We start from the raw sequence: 24,051 nt of genomic DNA, 5'->3' as shown, positions 1-24,051 counted from the left end.
TATGCAAGTTTGAGCCGTCCCACCAGGTTTGGTCATCAAGACCATCTACGAATTCCAGCTGTCCTGACTAGGTTTATCCAAGCTGCCCTTCAGCATGCATTGTACCTTTGCTTCCACTTGGGCCTATCTGTCTGGACCTAAGCAACAAGGATGTCCTTTTAAAGGAATGGCTCCCCCTATACCCACATCATGTGTGGCTAAGGTTGTACATCCTGGCTTATCCCTACAAACGTTTTGGAACATTGTGAAAATCCTGGTTAGGTCTTCACACTATTTTGCCTCTAAGTGTAAAAGCCTATTGTTTAATTTTCCAAGCCATTCTGCATTCGCTGATTGGATAGTTGGAGGTTCAATCTGAGAATTTCCTCTGCCTACTTCTGCCTCATCCTCACTATCCTTTTCCTTCTCCACAGTCCCAATTACCTGACATACTTGTATGTGCTTATCCTCCTCCCTGCGGTAATATGGTTTGAGCAAATTAATGTGGCATAACCGGTTCTTCATCCGGCGATCAGGGGTGTCAGTCAAGTAATCTACCTTACCCACTCTTTTGATCACTCTGTATGGGCCACTGAATCGTGCTTTCACTGATTCTCCCTGTGACGGTAACAACACTAATGCCTCATCCCTTGGTTTTATGGTAGGTTGTGGTTTTCCCACCATTTGACAGGTGTGGTATGCCCTACAAAATTGTCTCACATCCTTTGTAAGACTGGCCAGTAATAATGTTTACTTATGTGTGATTTGGTCTTCCGACTTCCCCTATGTCCTGAAAAAGGAATGTCGTGTGCTAAACCTTAATAATCCTTCGCGATATTTAGGTGGTACCACTATCTGTTCAACAACTGTCCGGTCTTTGTCGGCAGGTCTATGAGGCGGTTTCCATTTCCTCCTCAAAACCCCATTTACCATATAATAGCCTTCCAGAACTCCTTTCACCTCAGCTTCTGACATAGCCGTCTGTGCTATTTGGTAGATCTCTGGATCAGCTCGATGTGCTGCAATGATAGACGATCTGTTAAACATCTCATTTGGATGATCTAACTCCCCAAATAAGGTTTCAGATGCCTGATTATCTATTTGTGGTGCCCCTTTTACCTCTGACAATGGATCCTATTTAGCTGTTGCTCGGGTAACTACACAAGCAGGAAATATTCCTGGAACTTGTTCCTGTAATTGCTCTGTTTCCTTAATTTCACATGGTTCCTCTGTAATCATAGGAGAAACTGATATTTTTGATCCTGCCAAATCATCCTGAAGCAGAGAAGACTGAGGGGTGACCTGATCGAGGTGTACAAGATTATGAGGGGCATGGACAGGGTGGATAGGGAGCAGCTGTTCCCCTTAGTTGAAGGGTCAGTTATCAGGGGTCACAAGTTTAAGGTGAGGGGCGGGAGGTTTAAGGGGGATTTGAGGAAGAACTTTTTTACCCAGAGGGTGGTGACGGTCTGGAATGCCCTGCCTGGGAGGGTGGTAGAGGCAGGTTGCCCCACATCCTTTAAAAAGTACCTGGATGAGCACTTGGCATGTCCTAACATTCAAGGCTATGGGCCAAGTACTGGCAAATGGGATTAGGTAGACAGGTCAGGTGTTTTAATGCATCGGTGGAGACTTGATGGGCCGAAGGGCCTCTTCTGCACTGTATTATTCTGTGATTTTCTAGGAGTAGATCAATTCCCTTTACTGGTAAACTGTGGATAACACCTACAGTTACTATCCAGGTATTAAGTCACTCTCTAGGCATACTTTATACAAAGGTACAGGTATACACACCTCACCAATTCCATTTACTAAAACTTGAGAGTTCAAGGCGCTCTCTGGTGGAAACCCCATATCTTTCCCCAGCAAGAGTGTTTGGATTGCTCCTGTATCCTCGAGTATAATAGATTTTCCTGCCTCACTTACAGGATACGGAGTTACTCTCCCCTTTGACAAAGATTCATTATAACTCTCAGCTATTTTATTCTTAACCTCTACACTCCTCTTAGTTTTAGTATCTGGTTTCACATTCACAGCTGTCGTTAAAGCTATAGCCTGGTCTGCTATACTCTCAGTCAGAGTCTTTTCCTCCACTAATTTTGCATACCCCAACAAGTCTTATGGGTTTACCTCACAATTTCTAGCACTCTGAACGAAGATGTCCCGTTTTGTTGCAATGATAACACTTCGGCTTGCGAACCTCGCTTCTACCCTCGGCACCTTCCTATCTGACCAGAGGAGGTGATACTGGTGCATTCTCAGCTGTTCCTTTTTGTCCCCGGCTACTTGCCTTCCTTTCACTGTCCCACTTTCTATCCTCCTCAGGTTTATGGGGGGGGGGGGGGGGTGACAGGCAAAATAGGTTGTCTTATTCATGAGCTCAAAAGCATCAGAAATCTCTGCTAATTGTCTAGCTTTCAAAACTTTCAGGCTATCTATATGAGTTCTCACTACTGAAGGAATGGAGTTTTTAAACTCTTCTAAGAGAATCAATTCTCGAAGGTTCTCATATGTGGTTTCTATCTTTAATGTCCGTATCCAACGGTCAAAATTCATTTGCTTCACCCCCTCAAATTGTAAATATGTCCGCCCAGTCAATCTCCGTAGGTTCCTAAACTTCTGACGGTAAGCTTCAGGGACTAACTCATACGCAGAGAGAATAGCCTTTTTTCCCATCTCAATCTGCAGAAGCCTCTTCAGAAAGCATGGCATAAGCTTCATGAGCTCTGCCTACCAGCCTGCCGTGAATAAGCAATGTCCAGCTTTCTTTCAACCATTTCATCTGTTTGGCTATTTTTTCAAAAGATATGAAAAATGCCTCTACGTCCCTTTCCTCGAATTTTCCCTGGATTTAAGACTACCCCTTTGGCTTAGTTCCATCTCTTTTAACCTAAATTCCCTCTCTTCTCTTTTACTTTTTCTCCGAAATGCTCTCTCTCCCTTTCTTCCAATTCAGGTTTTCTTATTGCTATTGCTTTTTCTTTTTCCTTTTCCTCTTTTTCCAATTCAAGCTTTCTTAATTCTTTTTCCTGCTGAAGCTCCAGTTTTTTCATTTCTAACTGAATCCTAGCCAATTCCACCGCATCAGTCTTGGACCTATTACCTTGATGTCTCTCATTCCCTTTCTTCTTCCCCGTACTGCCCTTCATCTGTATTATCATCATCATCATCTTCTACTAATTCCAGATGTTCAGCTGTTATTTCAATTACCTTTTTTTTTGGCATCTGATTTCAATTCCAACCCCAATTTCGCTGCCAATTCTTTTAATTTGTTCTTAAAGTTATCAAGTCACACAGGGACACATTCTGCTTTCCCAAAAACTCTGCTACAACCATTAATGGCATAACAATGTTATAGACTGTACCTTATTATACAAGAGACCTGGTTCTTTTAATTGCTTTGTAATTGGTGTCCGATTTAGATCCCAACAATCAAGTTTCTAATTGATAAGATCCCAGACTGATGCCAAACGCAGGACCCCAATTTAAATATGTTATCCCAGAGACGAGTAATTTCTATGATTCCAAAGTGAGCCCTCCAGATTAGTCTGATTCTGATCCCAGACGCGAGCCACTGAATTAAATGTGATTCAACTGCGAGCGAGCCCCCAATTAAGATATGATTCAAACCCAGAAACCCAATTAATATGTGATACAAATCTTGAGTGAGTCCCCAATTAATATGTTATTCAAGTTGCGGGCGAGCCCCCAATAAATATATTACGGCTGACCGCTTCAGTCAAAGCCACCAATCAAAATATACGATTCTGATTGTGGTGGGAGAAATGCACTGATAGTTCAATCCCGTCGCTCCACAGATTGCCTTACATATCATTCAAAACTTTCCAAATTAAAGAAAGACCCAGCCAAATTGTACCATCTGTTAACCCCCGAATGAGACTAACCAACCCAGGTATCTTTAAATCAACAAATTAACTCTTTAATTAGAAGAACTAAATTCTTAAACACTATGAAGATATAAACAACATTTAAAATAGAAAAATTAGAGTCCTTGCAAATTTACAGTCCAGTGTTGCTTGAAGTGCTCACAGAATGTCGTTTTCCTTCTCCAGCAAATTTCGACAATTAACGACTTGCAAACACTTTCAACAGAATCAACTGACTTTAGAGTTTTTGAAGGATAAAGATTGTCACAGTCTAACTTCACTTCCTTCATTTTAAATTACCAGAGATCTCTGTTTTGGCTTGATGTTTTAGAATTTTGAGAGATTAGACAGATTAAATTCCTATTGCTTCAGTTTAAATGGCTGAGAGCTCTTTTACCAGGTGCTGACACCACAGCTGTGTCCTCTGTCTGTCTGTGTGTTCTGTTAGAACAAATTGTCTATAACTAAAAAGCCAGTTCAAAATTGAATTGTAACAAATGTATTGCATGAGATTCACTCCCAGTGGCTGTATCTATGGTAACGAGAATACACCCTTTGAATCGCAGTCTCCAAATGGCTGTTTCTAAGGCAACGAAAATGCACCTCCCTATAACTCCTGAGGCTTGCTGGTTCTTAAAGCAATACTGATCCCTTGCAAGCCTTAAAGGCAAACTGCATATTCCGAGAAAAAACTACAGGACCATGACAAAGTCCATGTTGGATTTTACCCTCTACGTGGGCAGATGTTCCTAATTGCATTTACTCAGCCTGTTTCCAGATCCCTTCATAGAAATACTTAAGTTACCATCGTTCTCTCAAATAGAACTTCCCAATGCCATCCGTAGATGGCCCATGAAAATCAGTTAACTTGTTTTATTAGAAATAATAACCTTCATTGGGATAGTTATATGCACTGCATCTACAATCACAATTTAATGAGGTACCCCATATAATAAACACTGTGATGTGTCAAAAGGAATAATTGACTTTCCATAATATCGTTTGTCTGAAAGTTCACTTTCCTGAGCTGCTTTCTTGACATATTAGACTGGACATAGTAGTCAAACAGATAAATGCTACCAGGGTCAAATCTGAGACACCAGCCCTTGTTACATTGTGAAGTTGATGTATCAGTAGAAGGGGGAGAGGGGGAAACTCCGCCATCTATCTCACGTCTATTTCCTTGAGCCAATAGAACAGGTTTACCAACTAACCTTTTGTCAAATCTCAAAGTGTGTATGTACACACTAATGTACAAGTTTCATGTCTGTATGTCCCTCCTGAACTTAAATCTTGTTTGGTGCACTTTTGTCACACGCTTTCCATTTGTAAATTCCTTTCTCCATACATATGATGGAAACAGCCTTTGTAAGCCTGTCTAAATCATATTGCACCATCACTGGTGGGAGGGTGCTGTTGTGCCTAGTCTTGCCTCTCCTAGCCCCTCTGTTTAGGCAGTAGAAAATCTCTTACACCCAGACTAACTCTACTTCTCTGCTTCCCAAGGTACTGTCCTATTCAAAACAATGACTGACTGAGTTACATGGCCATGCAGTAAGGTTTTAGTGCAGCTTCATAGCAAGTGAAAGGATAGTTTTGAAACTTATTAATTACTTTCCTCTTATTACAGTGTGGTGATTTTGATGTTAACAGCTCATCCTTCAGGTACATGTACTGTTTTATTTAAAGCAACTTTCATTTTAAGACTAATTTTAGTAGAAATTCTAAGTCTTTTTGAAGTCTTTCTTCGTAGTTCAGCTTTTTGGATCATTTAGTTCATATTTTCATTACATTCTCAAAGTACCCCGTTTAACCTGCCTTAGGTTCCTGTAGTTTATAGTTTTGAAGGGATGTAAGCATTTACATGTCACAGATTTTCAATTGTTGCTCTTTACTCACATCATGAATGAAAAATCACTAAATAGAAATGAGATTGAAATGCTCTCAACATGGACAGATTTCCCTCCCTCGTTTGATGGGACAGACGTAGGGAAGATGTTTCCACTTGGGGAATCCAAAACTAGGGTCATAATTATAATATAGTGAACTAATAGATCCAATAAGAAATTCAATTCTTTAAGCTGAAGTTGATTAGAATGTGGAATTTGTTACCTCAAGGAGTAGTTGAGGTGAATAACGGATGCATTTAAGGGGAAGCTAGATAAGTACACGAGGGAAAAACAATACAAGGTTATTGATATGGTTACATAAAGTAGGGTCAAAGGAGGCTTGTGTGGGCGAAAGGCCTTTTTCTATGTTGTAAATTCTATATAATATTACAACAGCCATACTTGGAGTCATAGTCTAGGGCTGGCCATCCCTCCACTTCACTCTCCATTTTGAGTAGCTCCGATGGGGACCAAACAAGTAGATGCTGGAAATATTCAGTTCAGGCAGCATCTGTGGAGAGAGAAACAGAGTTAACGTTCCAGGTCATTGACCTTTCATCAGAACTAGGAGAAGTTAGAGATGCCAAAGGGAGGAGGGTGGAAAAAAGAACAAAGGAAGGTCTGTGATAGGGTGGAAGGCAGGTGAGAGTAAGTGACGAGAGTTGATGGCACAAGGCAGAAGGGAGTGGTAATGAGACAAGTAAAGAAACAAAAGATGTGTCTCGAGATGGTGCAAATGACAGAAAGATGAACAGTTGCCATCGGAATGCAAAAGAAAAAGCCAAAACCAACAACAGGAAAAGGAAACAAAATGGGAACAAGGGTTATGGTCTGAAATTGTTGAACTCCGTGTTGAGTCTGGAAGGCTGTAAAATGCATGACACATGAGCAACAGATACTTAGTTGAAGGGGGTGATTTTAGGTGAGAACTTGATAAGAGGGTGATGACAAATGGGAACATCTGAACATGCTTAGAAATATGTAGTTAGTGTGTATATAATGAAAATTATGTGCATGTTATAACGTGGAAAGCAATTGAGAGTCTAGACGACATCCTAAGCCAAGAATAAAGCTCAAGGTGATTTACAAGGTTGTTAAAACCTTAAAATGAAGCCACATAACTATTATCAAAGTACAAGAGGGCAAAGAATGTGAAACCCTTTGCTTAGTGTTGGAGTAGTTGTCTGCCAGTTTTGCTGCTCTAAATGTCAGCTGTAGATGTGATCTGTCATGTTCAGAACTGGAGACAGAAAAAAGAAGATTCTCTCAAATGAAAAATGCCTCCTTTTTTTGTAAATTACTTTTATGCTATAATTAGGTTTTTGAAAAATTGAATGTTGTAAAATTAAAATGTAACTGTTTTCTTGCATAACTGGAAAAAATATTGCAAGATAATGCGTTATTGGATAGATTTCGGGTATTGAAACGTGTCTTTGAAATTCCTGAAAATTGTTACTATAATTATTCGGACCATGCGCTCACCCACCACTAGTTTAACTCCAGAGATTCGCGAGGTGTCTGTGGGTCTCATAAATATGCAAAGGTTTGAGTCTTCTGACTCAAGTGGGATCCTGACATTTTAACTCGCAGTCACATGAGTTTCAAACCGTGCCAAAGCTGCCAGAAAACCTGGCAGTAAACGGGGTCAGGGCCAGAAAAGTTGCTTTTTTTCAATTTTAAAGAAATGTGTTTGTTTACTTCTGCAGCAGATGGAGCGGGATTGTTCCACAGGGAACAAGGAAATCTTGGGCCCTCCCTATCTAGGCTTTTCTCCCCCTTCCCTCGATTGCAGTTGCTACCTCACACCCCTTAAGCACTTGCCTTGGAGCTGGGATCACATTCGCTTGGGTCCTTGTTGGCATCCTCCTCCTACCTGAAATCCCACTCCCGCCTGCCAGCCACCTACTGATTGTCATTGTATTTGGATTTCAAACACGGAAATGTGGGAGGCCTTCTGCGGCACTTTGCTTTGAGCTAGCTGCTCGCCATGCACTACGTACATTGAGTCATCGAGGTGTACAGCACAGAAACAGGCCCTTCGGACCACCATGTCCATGCCAGCCATCAAGCCTATCTATTCCCAGATTTGTCCCAGCACCTTAAACCGACTCTTCAGTACCCCAGTAGCTCTGTCCATGACCTTCCTGGTGGAGACGTGCGCCTCATTTTATGATGTTTGGAATGGAGTCACTAGCCATGGCAGCAGGGAGTAGGCCTCATCTCCAATTAGCCAACCAGCAGGTTGATCATCTTCCGAGAATATTCAAGCTTAGTCTGAGTTCCTCCCACTGAAAGATGGCGATAGCAACTTGATAGCAATTTGGATAGCGCCTTTTACAGAGTAAAACCTCCCAAGGCACTTCACAGGAGCATTGTAAGACAGAATTTGGAACAGAACCACGTATGTTTTCAGAGCAAATGACCAAAAGCTTGGTCAAAGAGCTAGGTTTTAAGGAGTGTCTTAATGGGAGGAACGATAGGCGGAGAGGTTTAGGGAGGTAATTCCAGAGCTTGGAGACTTAACAACTGAAACCACAACTGCCAGTGATGGAGTGATTAAAACTGAGGAAATGTAAGAGGCCAGAATTGAAAGAGCGCACATATCTGAGGGTTGTGGGGCTGAAGGAGATTAGAGATGGGAAGGGGCAAGGCCTTTGAGGGATTTGAAATGAAGGATGAGAATTTTAAATCGAGGCTTTGCTTAACTAGGAGCAATGTAGGTCAGCAAGCACGGGTGATGGGTGAACAGGATGGTGCAAGTAAGGACATGGACAGCAGAATTTTAAATGACCTCAAGTTTGCAGAGGGTAGAATGCAGGAGGCCAGTCAGGACTGCAGTGAAATAGTCAAGTCCAGAGGTAATGAAGGCATGGATGAGGGTTTTAGCAGCAGTTGGGCTGAGACAGCGACGGTATCACACAATGTTAGGGAGGTGGAAATAGGTGGTCTTATGATGGCATTAATTTGTGGTCAGAAGCTCATCTGAGTCAAATATGACACCAAGATTGCAAACTGTCTGGTTCAGCTTCAGACACTTGCCAGGGAGAGGGATGTAGTCGCTGGCAAGGGAGCGGAGTTTGTGGTAGGGACCAAATACGATGGCTTCAGTTGTCCAATGTTTCATGGGTGAAAATCTCTGCTCATCCGTTACTGGATGTCGGATAAGCAGTTGGGCAATTTTGGAGATAGTGAATGAGTCGAGAGAGGTGATGGTGAGGTAGAGCCGGGTGTTATCAGTATCCATGTGAAAACGGATGCCATGTTTTTGGATGACATCGCCATGGGGCATCTTGTAGATGGGAAATAGAAGGGGGACAAGTATAGAACCTTGGGAGACACCAGAAGTCATGAAAGGAAGTGGGAAGTGAAGACATTGCAATACGAGAAGTATAACAGGTAAGGCCGATGAACTTAGAGCTTGGATTAGTACTTGGAAATATGATGTTGTTGCTATTACAGAGACTTGGTTGAGGGAAGGGCAGGATTGGCAGCTAAATGTTCCAGGCTTTAGAAGCTTCAGGCGGGATAGAGGGGGATGTAAAAGGGGTGGGGGAGTTGCATTACTGGTTAAGGAGAATATCACAGCTGTACTGGGGGAGGACACCTCAGAGAGGTCATGCAGCGAGTCAATATGGGTGGAGCTCAGGAATAGGAAAGGTGCAGTCACGATGTTGGGGGTTTACTACAGGCCTCCCAACAGCCAGCGGGAGGTAGAGGAGCAGATATGTAGACAGATTTTGGAAAGGTGTAAAGGTAACAGGGTTGTGGTGGTGGGTGATTTTAACTTCCCCTATATTGACTGGGACTCACTTAGTGCTAGGGGCTTGGATGGGGCAGATTCTGTGAGGAGCATCCAGGAGGGCTTCTTGAAACAGTATGTAGATAGTCCAACGAGGGATGGGGCCATTCTGGACCTGGTATTGAGGAATGAGCCCGGCCAGGTGGTCGAAGTTTCAGTGGAGGAGCATTTCGGAAGCAGTGACCATAATTCCATAAGTTTTAAGGTACTTGTGGATAAGGATAAGAGTAGTCCTCGGGTGAAGGTGCTAAATTGGGGGAAGCCTAATTATAACAATATTAGGCAGGAATTGAAGAATTTAGATTGGGGGCGGCTGTTTGAGGGTAAATCAACATCTGACATGTGGGAGTCTTTCAAACGTCAGCTGATTAGAATCCAGGACCAGCATGTTCCTGTGAGGAAGAAAGACAAGTTTGGCAAGTTTTGGGAAGCTTGGATAATGCGGGATATTGTGAGTCTAGTCAAAAAGAAAAAGCAAGCATTTGTAAGGGCTGGAAGGCTAGGAACAGCCGAAGCACTTGAGGAATATAAAGACAGTAGGAAGGAACTTCAGCAAGGAGTTAGGAGGGCTAAAAGGGATCATGAAAAGTCATTGGCAAACAGGATTAAGGAAGATCCCAAGGCTTTTTATACGTATATAAAGAGCAAGAGGGTAACCAGGGAAAGGGTTGGCCCACTCAAGGACAGAGATGGGAATCTATGTGTGGAGCCAGAGGAAATGGGCGAGGTGCTAAATGAGTACTTTGCATCAGTATTCACCAAAGAGAAGGACTTGGTGGATGATGAGCCTAGGGAAGGGAGTGCAGATAGTCTCAGTCATCTCATTATCAAAAAGGAGGAGGTGTTGGGTGTCTTGCAAAGCATTAAGGTAGATAAGTCCCCAGGGCCTGATGGGATCTACCCTAGAATACTGAGGGAGGCAAGGGAAGAAATTGCTGGGGCCTCGACAGAAATCTTTGCATCCTCATTGGCTACAGGTGAGGTCCCAGAGGACTGGAGAATAGCCAATGTTGTTCCTTTGTTTAAGAAGGGTGGCAAGGATAATCCAGGAAATTATAGGCCGGTGAGCCTCACGTCAGTGGTAGGGAAACTATTAGAGAGGATTATTCGGGACAGGATTTACTCCCATTTGGAAACAAACAAACTTATTAGCAAGAGACAGCATGGTTTTGTGAAGGGGAGGTCGTGTCTTACTAATTTGATTGAATTTTTTGAGGAAGTGACGAAGATGATTGATGAAGAAAGGGCAGTGGAGGTTATCTATATGGACTTCAGTAAAGCCTTTGACAAGGTCCTGCATGGCAGACTGGTACAAAATGTGAAGTCACATGGGATCAGAGGTGAGCTGGCAAGATGGATACAGAACTGGCTCTGTCATAGAAGACAGAGGGTATCAGTGGATGGGTGCTTTTCTGAATGGAGGGATGTGACTAGTGGTGTTCCGCAGGGATCAGTGCTGGGACCTTTGCTGTTTTTAGTATTTATAAATGATTTGGAAGAAAATGTAGCTGGTCTGATTAGTAAGTTTGCGGACGACACAAAGGTTGGTGGAGTTGCGGATAGTGATGAGGATTGTCAGAGGATACAGCAGGATATAGATCGGTTGGAGACTTGGGCGGAGAAATGGCAGATGGAGTTTAATCCGGACAAATGTGAGGTAATGCATTTTGGAAGGTCTAATGCAGGTGGGAAGCATACAGTAAATGGCAGAACCCTTAGGAGTATTGACAGGCAGAGAGATCTGGGCGTACAGGTCCACAGGTCACTGAAAGTGGCAACGCAGGTGGATAAGGTAGTCAAGAAGGCATACGGCATGCTTGCCTTCATTGGTCGGGACATAAAGTATAAAAATTGGTAAGTCATGTTGCAGCTGTACAGAACCATAGTTAGGCCACATTTAGAATATTGCGTGCAATTCTGGTCACCACACTACCAGAAGGACGTGGAGGCTTTGGAGAGGGTACAGAAGAGGTTTACCAGAATGTTGCCTGGTCTGGAGGACATTAGCTATGAGGGGAGGTTGGTAAAACTCGGATTGTTTTCACTGGAACAACGGAGGTGGAGGGGCGACATAATAGAGGTTTACAAAGTTATGAGCGGCATGGACAGGGTCAGGGATGTCTCTGATCGAGTCTACAGGATTCATAAGGGGGAGGGGGAGCAGCCAGAAGTCGTGGTATACATTGGTACCAATGACATAGCTAGGAAAAGGGATGAGGACCTGAAAAGTGAATATAGGGAGTTAGGTTGGAAGCTAAAAGGCAGGATGAGCAGAGTAGTAATCTCAGGATTGATACCGGTGCCACGTGCTAGTGAGGCTAGAAATAGAGAGCGAGTGCAGCTGAACACGTGGCTACAGAGCTGGTGTAGGAGGGAGGGCTTCAGATATGTGGATCATTGGGATACCTTCTGGGGAAGGTGGGACCTGTACAAGAAGGACGGGTTGCATCTGAACTGGAAGGGCACCAATATCCTGGGCGAGAGGTTTGCTAGAGCTCTTCAGGAGGGTTTAAAATAGGTTTGGCAGGGGGATGGGAACCGGAGCTACGGATCAGTGGAGCGGGCAGCTATTGAACAGGCAGATACAGAGTGCAGAGAGTCTGTGAGGAAGGTTAGACAGTTGACAGGGCAAAGTTGCAGCCAGTATGATGGGTTGAAGTGTGTCTATTTTACCGCAAGAAGTGTCAGGAATAAGGGTGATGAACTTAGAGCATGGATCAGTACTTGGAGCTACGATGTTGTGGCCATTACAGAGACTTGGATATCACGGGTAGGAATGGATGTTGGATGTTCCGGGGTTTAGATGTTTCAAAAGGAATAGGGAGGGAGGTAAAAGAGGTGGGGAGCGGCATTGCTAATCAGGGATAGTATCACAGCTGCAGAAAGGGAGGTCATCAAGGAGGGTTTGTCTACTGAGTCATTATGGGTGGAAGTTAGAAACAGGAAAGGAGCAGTCACTTTATTGGGAGTTTTCTATAGACCCCCCAATAGCAACAGAGACATGGAGGAACAGATTGGGAGGCAGATTTTGGAAAGGTGCAGAAGTAACCGGGTTGTTGTCATGGGTGACTTCAACTTCCCTAATATTGATTGGAACCTCCTTAGTGCAAATAGTCTGGATGGAGCAGATTTTGTCAGGTGTGTCCAGGAAGGTTTCCTGACTCAATATGTAGATAGGCCGACTAGAGGGGAGGCTATGTTGGATTTGGTGCTTGGCAACGAACCAGGCCAGGTGGCAGATCTCTCGGTGGGAGAGCATTTCGGTGATCGTGATCACAACTCCCTGACCTTTACTATAGTCATGGAGAGGGATAGAAGCAGACGGGATGGGAAAATATTTAATTGGGGGAGGGGAAATTACAATGCTATTAGGCAGGAACTGAGGAGCTTAAATTGGGAACAGATGTTCTCAGGGAAATGCACGACAGAAATGTGGAGGTTGTTTAGGGAGCACTTGCTGCGACTGCTGGATAGGTTTGTCCCGATGAGGCAGGCAAGGGATGGTAGGGTGAAGGAACCTTGGATGACAAGAGATGTGGAACAGCTAGTCAAGAAGAAGAAGGAAGCTTACTTAAGGTTGAGGAAGCAAGGATCAGACAGGGCTCTAGAGGGTTACAAGGTAGCCAGGAAGGAACTGAAGAATGGACTTAGGAGAGCTAGAAAGGGACATGAAAAAGTCTTGGCGGGTAGGATTAAGGAAAATCCCAAGGCGTTCTACACTTATGTGAGGAACAAGAGGATGGCCAGAGTGAGGGTAGGACCGATCAGGGATAGTGGAGGGAACTTGTGCCTGGAGTCGGAGGAGGTAGGGGAGGTCCTAAATGAATACTTTGCTTCAGTATTCACTAGTGAGAGGGACCTGGTCGTTTGTGAGGACAGCGTGGAACAGGCTGAAATGCTCCAACAGGTTGAGGTTAAGAGGGAGGATGTGCTGGAAATTTTGAATGATATGAGGACAGTTAAGTCCCCGGCGACTGCTGGATAGGTTTGTCCCGATGAGGCAAGGAAGGGATGGTAGGGTGAAGGAACCTTGGATGACAACCCTATCAACTTGGGTGGCAACTTTGAGGGATTTATGGACGTGGACCCCAAGATCCCTCTGTTCCTCCACACTGCCAAGAATCCGGTCTTTAAGCCTGTATTCTGCATTCAAATTCGACCTTCCAAAATGAATCACTTCACACTTTTCCAGGTTGAACTCCATCTGCCACTTCTCAGCCCAGCTCTGCATCCTGTCAATGTCCCGTTGCAACCGACAACAGCCTTCCACACTATCCACAACTCCAGCAACCTTTGTGTCATCGGTAAACTTACTAACCCAGCCTTCCACTTCCATTTCCTCATCCAGGAGCTTGGAGGGCCGAATGGCCTGTTCCTGTGCTGTACTGTTCTTTGTTCTTTGTTATTCTCTGGCAATAACTGAATAGAGAAGAATGGAACCAGACATGTGCAGTTCAATCCAGCTCTATGACAGTGGAGAGGCTTTGGAGGAGGAGCTGTGGTCAACCGTGTCAAAGGTAGTAGACAAGTCGAGAGGGTGAGGACAGATCGTTCCCCTTTGTCGCAGTTACATAGGATGTCATTTTTAACTTTGATCAGAGACGTTTTGGTGCTGTGCCAGGGGCAGAAACCTGACTGGAGGGGGGGGATACAAGCTTGGGGTTCCAGGAAAGATGGGCGTGGATTTGGGAGGTGACCTCACATTCATGGACTTTGGAGAGGAAAGTGAGATTGGAGTTGAGGTTATAGTTTGCAAGGGTGGAGGGGCCAAGTGTTGGTTTTTTGAGAAGAGAAGGGTGATTGCAGCAGATTTAAAGGAGAGAGGGACAGCCCCTGAAGAGAGAGAACAGTTAACAATATCAGCTGACATGGCAGCCAGATTTGATCAGCAATTTAGTGAGAATAGGGGTGAGTGAGCCGGAGGTGAGTCTCATGGACAACATAACCACGGAGAGAGCATGAGGGGAGATGAGAGATAAACTAGAGAAAGCTGAGAGATCAGTCCTCGGGCAAAGGGGAACCTTAGAGGAGGTTTGGTCTGGTGGGCTTGGAGAAGAGGGAAGCAGTGGAGGCAGCTGAACAAATGGTCCCAATCTTGGTGGTGATGGAGTCAATGAGCTCCTCACTGCTCTTAAAACTTTGCATTTATTAATTTAAATTTATTAGATGGATGCAATTTTTAGCATAAATTTGCATACTACTCAGATTGTAATCTCTCACTTCTCTTAAAACTTTTCATTATTAATTTAAAATCTATATGTCCATACAGTTCCTTAAATCAATTTGTACATCAGATTGAAATCACTCATTACTGCTATGCATTAAATCAATCAAGTAAGACAGGCCACATGACATTTTGCACCAGCTAGAGAGGAGTGAGTTCTTGCCCTTTTTTCTTTTAAGCCTCACTCTGTAGGTTAAGATTTTCAGACAGGTTTTAGATAACCCCTCCCCAGGCCCAATTGGCTATGTTCCCAGTGCTTGTTGATCACGCCTGTTCACACTGTTCCGTTGCCCTGGTTCATGTGGCACCTTGCATTTGGCGACATGAAAATGAGTTTTTGCAGAAACGTAGACCATAATTTCACATTGGATAAATAGTGTAAGTTCTCCACAACAAAAACTTTACCCCCCCCCCCCCCCACCCCACCCCGGGGCAATCTTTGTTCCAATTAAAGTGGGTGCAAGTTCACTTGCAAACCCTTCTGTAATCTGGCAGTAATTGAGAACTCAATCCATATCGAAAGTTCCTCGATAGTAGAATAATTATATTCATGTAGCAGAGGGATGTTCTGAAATTCACTCTATAGGGCGTCTTCACTACACCCAACATGCGTAATTTCAGACTGAGTGTTTGTTGATAACATTAGATGAAAGAAGGATAGGTATTTCATTCTCGATGTAGGCGATATGCCTAAAATTTTTGGAAGAGTCGCAAGCAGGGTCTTGGAAGAACCTGTGAAGAAAACAGCAGTTTACATCATTTCTCCAGGGTTTCTACCAATGTTACACTAGGAGATCTGGAGAACTCCCCACACCTAGAAATTCTGAGCCCTGACAGTTTCTTGCTCCAGTTTAAATTTTGATTCATCCCCAGGACATGTAAAAATTACAACAATATCAGACAAACAGCAGTAGCTCCCTTTTATGAAATAAAAACAAGAAATGCTGGAAATACTCAGCAGGTCTGGCAGCATCTGTGGAGAGAGAAGCAGAGTTAACGTTTCAGGTCAGTGACCCTTCTTCAGAACTGGCAAATATTAGAAATGTAAAAGGTTATAAGCAAGTAAAGTGGGGGTGGGGCAAGAGATAACAAAAGAGAAGGTGTAGATAGGACAAGGTCACAGAATAGCTGACCAGAAGGTCATGGAGCAAAGATATGTTAATGGTGTGTTGAAAGACAAAGCATTAGTACAGAAAGGGTGTTAACGGACTGAAAATTGAACAGCCGCAAGTACAAACATGAAAAAAAACAGTGGGTAAGTAAACTGAACAAACTAAGATGAAATAAAATAAAATAAACACAAAAAAATTTTAAAAAGGAAAAAGAAAAAAATAACTAAAAATAAAAGTAAAATGGGGGGCCCGTCATGCTCTGAAATTATTAAACTCAATGTTCAGTCCGGCAGGCTGTGGTGTGTGTAATCGGTAAATGAGATGCTGTTCCTCGAGCTTGCATTGATGTTCACTGGAACACTGCAGCAATCCCAGGACAGAGGTGTGAGCAGGGGGGTGTGTTGAAATGGCAAACAACCGGAAGCTCAGGGTCCTGCTTGCGGACTGAGAGGACGTGTTTCGCAAAGCGGTCACCCAGTCTGCGTTTGGTCTCCCCAATGTAGAGGAGACCACATTGTGAGCAGTGAATACAGTATACTACATTGAAAGAAGTACAAGTAAATCGCTGCTTCACCTGAAAGCAGTGTTTGGGACCTGGGATAGTGAGGTGAGAGGAGGTAAATGGGCAGGTATTACACCTCCTGCGATTGCAGGGGAAGGTGCCATGGGAAGGGTATGAGATGGTGAGGGTAATGGAAGAGTGGACCAGGGTGTCACGGAGGGAACAATCCCTTCGGAATGCTGACAGGGGAAGGGAGGGGAAAATGCGTTTGGTAGTGGCATCATGCTGGAGATGGCGGAGGGTGGCCATTTGGATATGGAGGCTGATGGGGTGGAAAGTGAGGACAAGGGGAACCCTGTCACGGTTCTGGGTGGAAGGAGTGAGGGTAGAGGTGCGGGAAATGGGCCAACCACAGTTGAGGGCCCTGTCAACCACAGTGGGGGGGAATCCTTGGTTGAGGAAAAAGGAAGACATATCAGAAGCGCTGTCGTAGAAGGTAGCATCAGCAGAGTAGATGCGTCGGAAACAGAGAAACTGGGAGAATGGAATGGAGTCCTTACAGAAGGCAGGGTGTGAAGAAGTGTAGTCAAGGTAGCTGTGGAAGTCGGTGGGTTTATAATGGATATTGGTAGACAGCCTATCCCCAGAGATGGAGACAGAGAAGTCGAGGAAGGGAAGGGAAGTGTCGGAGATGGACCATGTAAAGGTAAGAGAAGGGTGGAAATTAGAAGCAAAGTTGGTAAAGTTTTCCGGTTCGGGGCGGGAGCAGGGAACGGCACCGATACAGTCATCAATGTACCGGAAAAAGAGTTGGGGGAGGGGGCCTAAGTAGAACTGGAACAAGGAATGTTCGACATATCCCACAAAAAGACAGGCATAACTAGGACCCATGCAGGTACCCATAGCAACACCTTTTACTTGAAGGAGGTGAGTGGGTTGAAGGAGAAGTTGTTCAATGTGAGAACAAGTTCAGCCAGGCGGAGGAGGGTGGTGGTGGATGGGGACTGGTTGGGCCTCTGTTCAAGGAAGAAGCGGAGAGCCCTCAAACTGTCCTGGGGTGGGGATGGAGGTGTAGAGAGATTGGACGTCCATAGTGAAGAGGAGGCTGTTGGGGCCAGGAAACCGGAAATTGTCAAAATGACTTAGGGCGTCAGAAGAGTCACAGACGTAGGTGGGAAGAGACTGGACCAGCGGAGAAAAGATAGAGTCTAGATAGGAAGAAATAAGTTCAGTGGAGCAGGAGCAGGCTGACACAATGGGTCTGCCGGGACAGTCCTGTTTGTGGATTTTGGGACGGAGGTAGAAGCGGGCTGTCCGGGGTTGCGGGGCTATGAGGTTGGAAGCTGTCGACGGAAGATCTCCAGAAGAGATGAGATTAGTGACAGTCCTGTGGACAGTAGCTTGATGTTCGATGGTGGGGTCATGGTCCAGAGGGAGGTAGGAAGCAGTGTCTGAGAGTTGGCACTGAGCCTCTGCAAGGTAGAGGTCAGTACGCCAGACAACAACAGCACCACCCTTGTCTGCAGGTTTGATGACCATGTCGGGGTTAGACCTGAGAGAGCGGAGTGCCTCGGGTTCAGAGGGAGACAGGTTAGAGTGAGTGAGGGGGGCAGAGAAATTGAGATGACCAATGTCTCGCCGACAGTTTTCAGTGAAAAGATCAAGAGCAGGTAAGAGGCCAGGGGGAGGGGTCCAGGTAGAGGGAGAATGCTGGAGGTGGATGAATGGGTCACCTGATCGGGGGGAGGAATCCTGGTCAAAGATGTGAGCCCGGAGGCGGAGGCGGCGGAAGAAGAGCGCAACGTCATAAAAGCTCCCTTTTATGGTTCTGTTCTTCACTTGTTTCTCCATAATACCCACATTCTACATTTTGAACGTTCAGTTTTGTGCTGCACGATAGCAGAAATAAATGCCTTATCTAGAATGCTTCCAGTGATTTATTTCAATTGTGCATTTTTTAAGGATCGAAGAAAATAATCTTTTTGTTGTACTGCAGCAGTAAACTCTTGTCTCATGTTATAAGCTCATTATATAATAGTAATATTGAATATAAAGACTTGAACATCTACACACCGTTTTCACAAAGTTTTGCTTTTTGCTCTCAGGTGATGCATTTGGTGCTTTGGCATTTCCATTCCTCTCCTCTTACCGATTTCACAGTAGCTGTTGTGCAAGGTAATACACAATCTGTTATCTTCCCCTGCAAACGTTGGCATGTTGGTTTTTTCACAAATAAGCTGTTGTTTCCATATGCAACAACCCAATCGGTGATCAAAGGTGGACCCCTCCTTTTGTAGATGGGGACCTAAAACGTATTGCTTTTGTGTTTTCTTTGAACAATGCACTGTGGAGTTTATGAAAATTATTACTAATGTTTTAATTCTGGCCCTTTCTCTATTATATTGATATATTGAAAAAAAGTGTTTCTCCTTCCCCATAAAACAAATTGATACAGCACCGAAGAGGCCATTTGGCCCATCGTTCTGAGGAGTTTACTTTCACTTTCCATGTATAGTAAATCTGTGTGAAATCCTTTTCAACAAACTTGGATTATTTCTGATTTTAAGAAAACAGGCTCAGTGGACTTCTGAACTCCCTCCAAATCAACTGATAAAATGATATACAACTCGAAGTGCGGGAACTGTATCCCAAGTCATGTAAGGAATGCAGTCAAGCTGCCAGTGAGCACAAATCTGCAATACTGATCGTTACTTCCATTTTTGATCGTGTGTGTGACGGCTATAGAACCATAGAAAGGTTACGACACAGAAAGAGACCATTCAGCCCATTGTCTCTGCGCCGGCTGAAAAGACGAGCCACCCATTCTAATTCCACCTTCCACCATCTGGTCCGTAGCCTTGCAGATTACACTTCAGGTGCAGGTCCAGGTACCTTTTAAATGAATTGAGTGTTTCTGCCTCCACTACCGATCCGGGCAGTGAATTCCAGACACCCACCACCCTCTGGATGAAAAAGTTTTTCCTCATGTCCGCTCTAATCCTTCTACCAATCACCTTAAATCTGTGCCCCCTGGTAATTGACCTCTCCGCTAGGGGAAACGGGTCCTTCCTGTCTACTCTATCTAGGCCCCTCATAATTTTGTGCACCTCAATTAAGTCACCCCTCAGCCTCCTCTGTTCTAAGGAAAACAACCCTAGCCTATCCAATCTTTCCTCATAGCTGCAACTTTCAAGCCCTGGCAACATTCTTGTAAATCTCCTCTGTACTCTCTCCAGAGCAATTATGTCCTTCCTGTAACGTGGTGACCAGAACTGTACGCAATACTCCAACTGTGGCCTAACCAGCGTTTTATACAGTTCCAGCATTACATCCCTGCTTTTGTATTCTATACCTCAGCCAATATAGGAAAGCATTCCATATGTCTTCCTCACAACTCTATCTACCTGTCCTGCCATCTTCAAGGACCTGTGGACATGCACTCCAAAGTCTCTTAGTTCCTCTTACCCTCTCAATATCCTTCCGTTTATTGTGCATTCCATCGCTTTATTTGTCCACCCCAAATGCATTACCTCACACTTCTCTGGATTGAATTCAATTTGCCACTTTTCCACCCACTCAACCAAACCATTGATATCATTCTGGAGTCTACAGCTATCCTCTTCACTATCAACTGCACGGCCAATTTTTATTTCATTGAAAATTTCCCAATCGTGCCTCTCACATTTTAAGTCCAACTCATTAATATATACCGCAAGGAACCCAACACTGAGCCCTGTGGAACACCACTTGAAACCACTTTCCATTCACAAAAACATCTGTCGACTAATACCCTTTGTTTCCTGTCACTGAGCCAATTTTGTTCCAACTTGTCACATTCCCCTGTATCCCATGGGTTTTTACTTTTCTTACCAGCAGATACAGCAGTTGGTCAGCAGGCACTGCGGTGTCTCCTGTTTTCTCTCCACATATTAAAACATAGTACTTATTTTCATACAGCATGGATAGAGGCTATTCGACCCATTCTATATGTGCCAGTTCTTTGGTTGAGTTATGCAATTAATCTCATTCCCCTGCTCTTTCCCCATAGCCCTGTAATTTTTTCCCCTTCAAATATTTATCCAATTCCCTTTTGAGAGTTACTATTGAATCTGCTTCCAGCACAATTCAGGTAGCCCATTCCAGATCACAACGATTCTGTGCGTTTAAAAAAAAGTTTCTTCATTTCTTTTGCAAATGGCCTTAAATCCTCTGGTTACTGACCCTTCTGCCATTGGAAACAGTTCTCCTTATTTGCTCTATCAAAGCCGTTCATGATTTTAAACACACCTATCAAATCTCCTCTTAACCTTAAAATAAAAGCAAAATACTGCAGATACTGAAAATCTGAAATAAAAACCAAAAGCTCAGCAGGTCTGGCAGTATCTGTGGAGAGAGAAGCAGAGTTAACATTTCGGGTCTGTGACCTTTCATCAGAACTGGCAAAGGTTAGAAAAGAATTAAGTTTTAAGCAAGTGAAGGGGTGGGGCGAGGGGATGGTGGGGAAGAGAACAAAAGGGAAGGTGCATGATAGGGCAGAGGGCAGGAGAGATTAAATATCAAAGCTGTCCTTGGACAAAGGCGAAGAGTTTGCTAATGCTTGTGGTTAAAGACAAAGCATTAGTCCAGAGAGAGTGTTAATAGCGGAATAATGAGCAGGTCTGACTACATGAAAAACAGGCACATGGTTAAAAATTTAAATTAAATTAAATCTTTGGAGTCCTACCTGTTTGGCTGGCAGCCTCATAAAGTTATGGATGCATGGTGTTGTGGGAGCTAAAGAAAGGAAGAGAAGAGCTGGAACACTTGCACTGTCTCAGTCTAGTGTCCAAAACACACATCCTTCATTTATTTGCAACAACTGAGTCCCAAAACCTGTGGTGAGAAACATCTGGAAGCATTGGCCAAATTAATTTGAGAATGACTTGCATTTCAAACACAGGGTGAAGCACAATGTGAAGCACACTGTCAAGAAATGGTGGCAGAACTCTGCTCTCTTGCCATTTCTCACTTCCTGTTTTGGTAGCTGAGTTTTGCTGAAAGGAAATACTCCTCAATAACATTAACTGGCTCAACAATACTTGAGTGCTTTTCTTTCCTTAAGAGTACCCTTGAAAAGATTTACTTTATTTCTGGCAGTAACCAACCTTTTTATTTAAATGTTTCTTTAACATAGCAGACTTCCACTGCACTGTTTTCATTATGCTGCCGTTGAAAGCCAGACAGAAATTGTATTTTATAAAGGACTGTTTTACAAATGTTTTTTTAAATGACTTCCCAAATGAAATTTGTCACATGTCATCTTTTATCAAGGCCAAAGGGAGAATTTATCCATACTCCGTAAATTTAAGTAAAAGTGATGGTGCAAGTATTTACTCATATCTAATGAGAATAGTCAGGTCGATAAACTGGAGCCTGGAAGTCGATTCTTGGCTCCAGTTAAAAATGTCCTTGACTGAAAGCCCTGTAGAAATGTTGAATTAGCCCATTCAGTGGGCTCATGCCCATCATTTCCAGAACAAAGACTCTCCATTTCCTTGTATGTCAAGTTAGTAGTGTTTAGTCAGTCATGGCTCCATCGGTAGCCCTCTCTTCTGAGTCAGAAGGTTGTGGGTTCAAGTCCCACTCCAGAAACTTGAGTACAAAATCTAGGCTGACATTCCAGTGCAGTACTGAGAGAGTGCTGCACTGTCTGAGGTGCCGGCTGCAAAATTAAGCTGATGCCCTGCCTGCCCCCACAGGTGGATGTAACATCCCATGGCACTATTTAAAAGAAGAGCAGGGATGTTATTCCCAATGTCTTGGACAATATCTATCCCTCAATCAACATCACTAAAAGCAGATTATCTGATTATTCACATTGCTGTACGTGGGAGCTTGCTGTCTGCAAATCGGCTGCCATGTTTACTACATTACAACAATGACTATACTAAAAAAGTACATCATTGGCTGTAAAGTGCTTTGGGGCATCCTAAGGTTGGGAAAGGTGCTATGTAAATACAAGTCTGTCTGTCTTAGTGCAAGGAAACTGTGATTAACGCATACTCACCCAGTCCTCAGTCAGTACAGCAAAGGGGCAGAGCTTCAGTGAGAATGTGCACTCAAGCCAAAGAGTAATGCAGTGAATGCTATGTGGACATGCTTGGCTAATTTGTTTGTTTGCACTGGAGTGCTGACTTGGATTGCATTAGTGTGCTACAGTGGAAGTTTGGTAACTGAGAAAGTTTGGTAAGGAGGGAGTGAGGAGCTCCTTTCATTTTCTACCTGTCCTCAGAGTGAGGGGAGCCGAGAGCTTCCAAAGAGCACAGCTGACTGGGGGAAGACTCGGAGGGTGGAGTTCCGGACCGGTAAGTATAAAAAACTTACCTCTGGTAATAAAACAAAGTGACATCACAAGAAAGCTGTGACCTGATTGGCTGGTAGGGAATTTTTTTACTGAATTTGAAAATAAAACATTGATAAAAAAATTGATTAAAACCCTAATTAACGAATTAATAAGTAGAGTAACTAAACTAGAGGGAGAAGATTACTGTATTTAGTTAACATTTAATATTTATAGTAGGAATCTAGCACTAGGGACCATATAGTTATTATAACAATTTAGTAAGGATTTAATAAGTATTTATTTATCTTAAATTAATTTATTAATTAGTGCTAGAAATGTCAGTTAGAGGGTGAAGTGCTTCACCTGTGAGATGTGGGAGGTCCGTGACGCTTCCAGCGTTCCGGACGACAATGTCTGCAGGAAGTGTACCCAGTTGCAGCTCCTTACAGACTGCATGGATCGGTTGGAGCGACAACTGGATGCACTTAGGGGCATGCAGGTGGCAGAAAGCGTCATAGACAGGAGTTTTAAAGAAGTGGTTACACCCAAGGTGCAGGCAGATAGATGGGTGACCGCTAGAAGGGGCAGGCAGTCAGTGCAGGAATCCCCTGTGGCTATCCCCCTCTCTAACAAGTATACCGTTTTGGATACTGTTGGGGGGGATGGCCTATCAGGGGAAAACAGCAGCAGCCAGAGCAGTGGCACCACGGCTGGCACTGTTGTTCAGGGAGGGACAAAGCGCAGAAGAGCAATAGTTATAGGGGACTCGATAATCAGGGGCACAGATAGGCGCTTCTGTGGACTCCAGGATGGTATGTTGCCTCCCTGGTGCCAGGGTCAAGGATGTCTCTGAACGGAGAGGGGGCATTCTGAAGGGGGAGCGTGAACAGCCAGAGGTTGTGGTACACATCGGTACCAATGACATAGGCAGGAAGCGTGACGAGGTCCTGCAGGGGGAGTTTAGGGAGTTAGGTAGAAAGTTAAAAGACAGGACCTCTAGGGTTATAATCACGGGATTACTCCCTGTGCCACGTGCCAGTGAGGCGAGAAATAGGAAGATAGTGCAGCTAAACACGTGGCTGAACAGCTGGTGCAGGAGGGAGGGTTTCAGATATCTGGATCATTGGGATCTCTTCAGGGACAGATGGGACCTGTACAAGAAGGACGGGTTGCATCTAAACTGGAGGGGCACAAATATCCTGGCTGCGAGGTTTGCAAGCGTCACTCGGGAGGGTTTAAACTAGTGTGGCAGGGGGGTGGGAACCAGAGCAGTAGGACAGCAAGTGAAATAAATGAGGGGGAGCTAGTAAATAAGGCCAGTAAGACTAAGAGGAAGA

General features: G+C 44.1%; 1 protein-coding gene across 9 annotated transcripts in view; it reads left to right on the top strand.

Moving 5' to 3' along the window:
- Positions 1–24,051, top strand: part of LOC137369878 (UDP-N-acetylglucosamine transporter TMEM241 homolog) — a 207,712-nt gene that overhangs the window by 76,063 nt on the left and 107,598 nt on the right. For 6 of the 9 annotated variants that reach the window (XR_010975033.1, XR_010975032.1, XR_010975035.1 and 3 more), the window contains 2 exons: positions 5,497–5,531; positions 18,498–18,567. Coding sequence is in view for 5 of the 9 variants with exons in the window: in XM_068031547.1 (XP_067887648.1) it covers positions 5,497–5,531; positions 18,498–18,567 (105 nt within the window). In the remaining 4 variants the exon portion in view is untranslated. Of the gene's footprint in view, positions 1–5,496; positions 5,532–18,497; positions 18,568–22,663; positions 22,737–24,051 lie in introns of all 9 variants that reach the window. The other 3 variants (XR_010975034.1, XM_068031545.1, XM_068031546.1) reach the window with 1 other exon arrangement.

This window comes from Heterodontus francisci, chromosome 5 (assembly GCF_036365525.1).
Source record: "Heterodontus francisci isolate sHetFra1 chromosome 5, sHetFra1.hap1, whole genome shotgun sequence".
NCBI lineage: Eukaryota > Metazoa > Chordata > Chondrichthyes > Heterodontiformes > Heterodontidae > Heterodontus > Heterodontus francisci.
The sequence above is the reverse complement of the archived record's forward strand: the minus strand, read 5'-3'. Positions and strand labels throughout refer to the sequence as shown.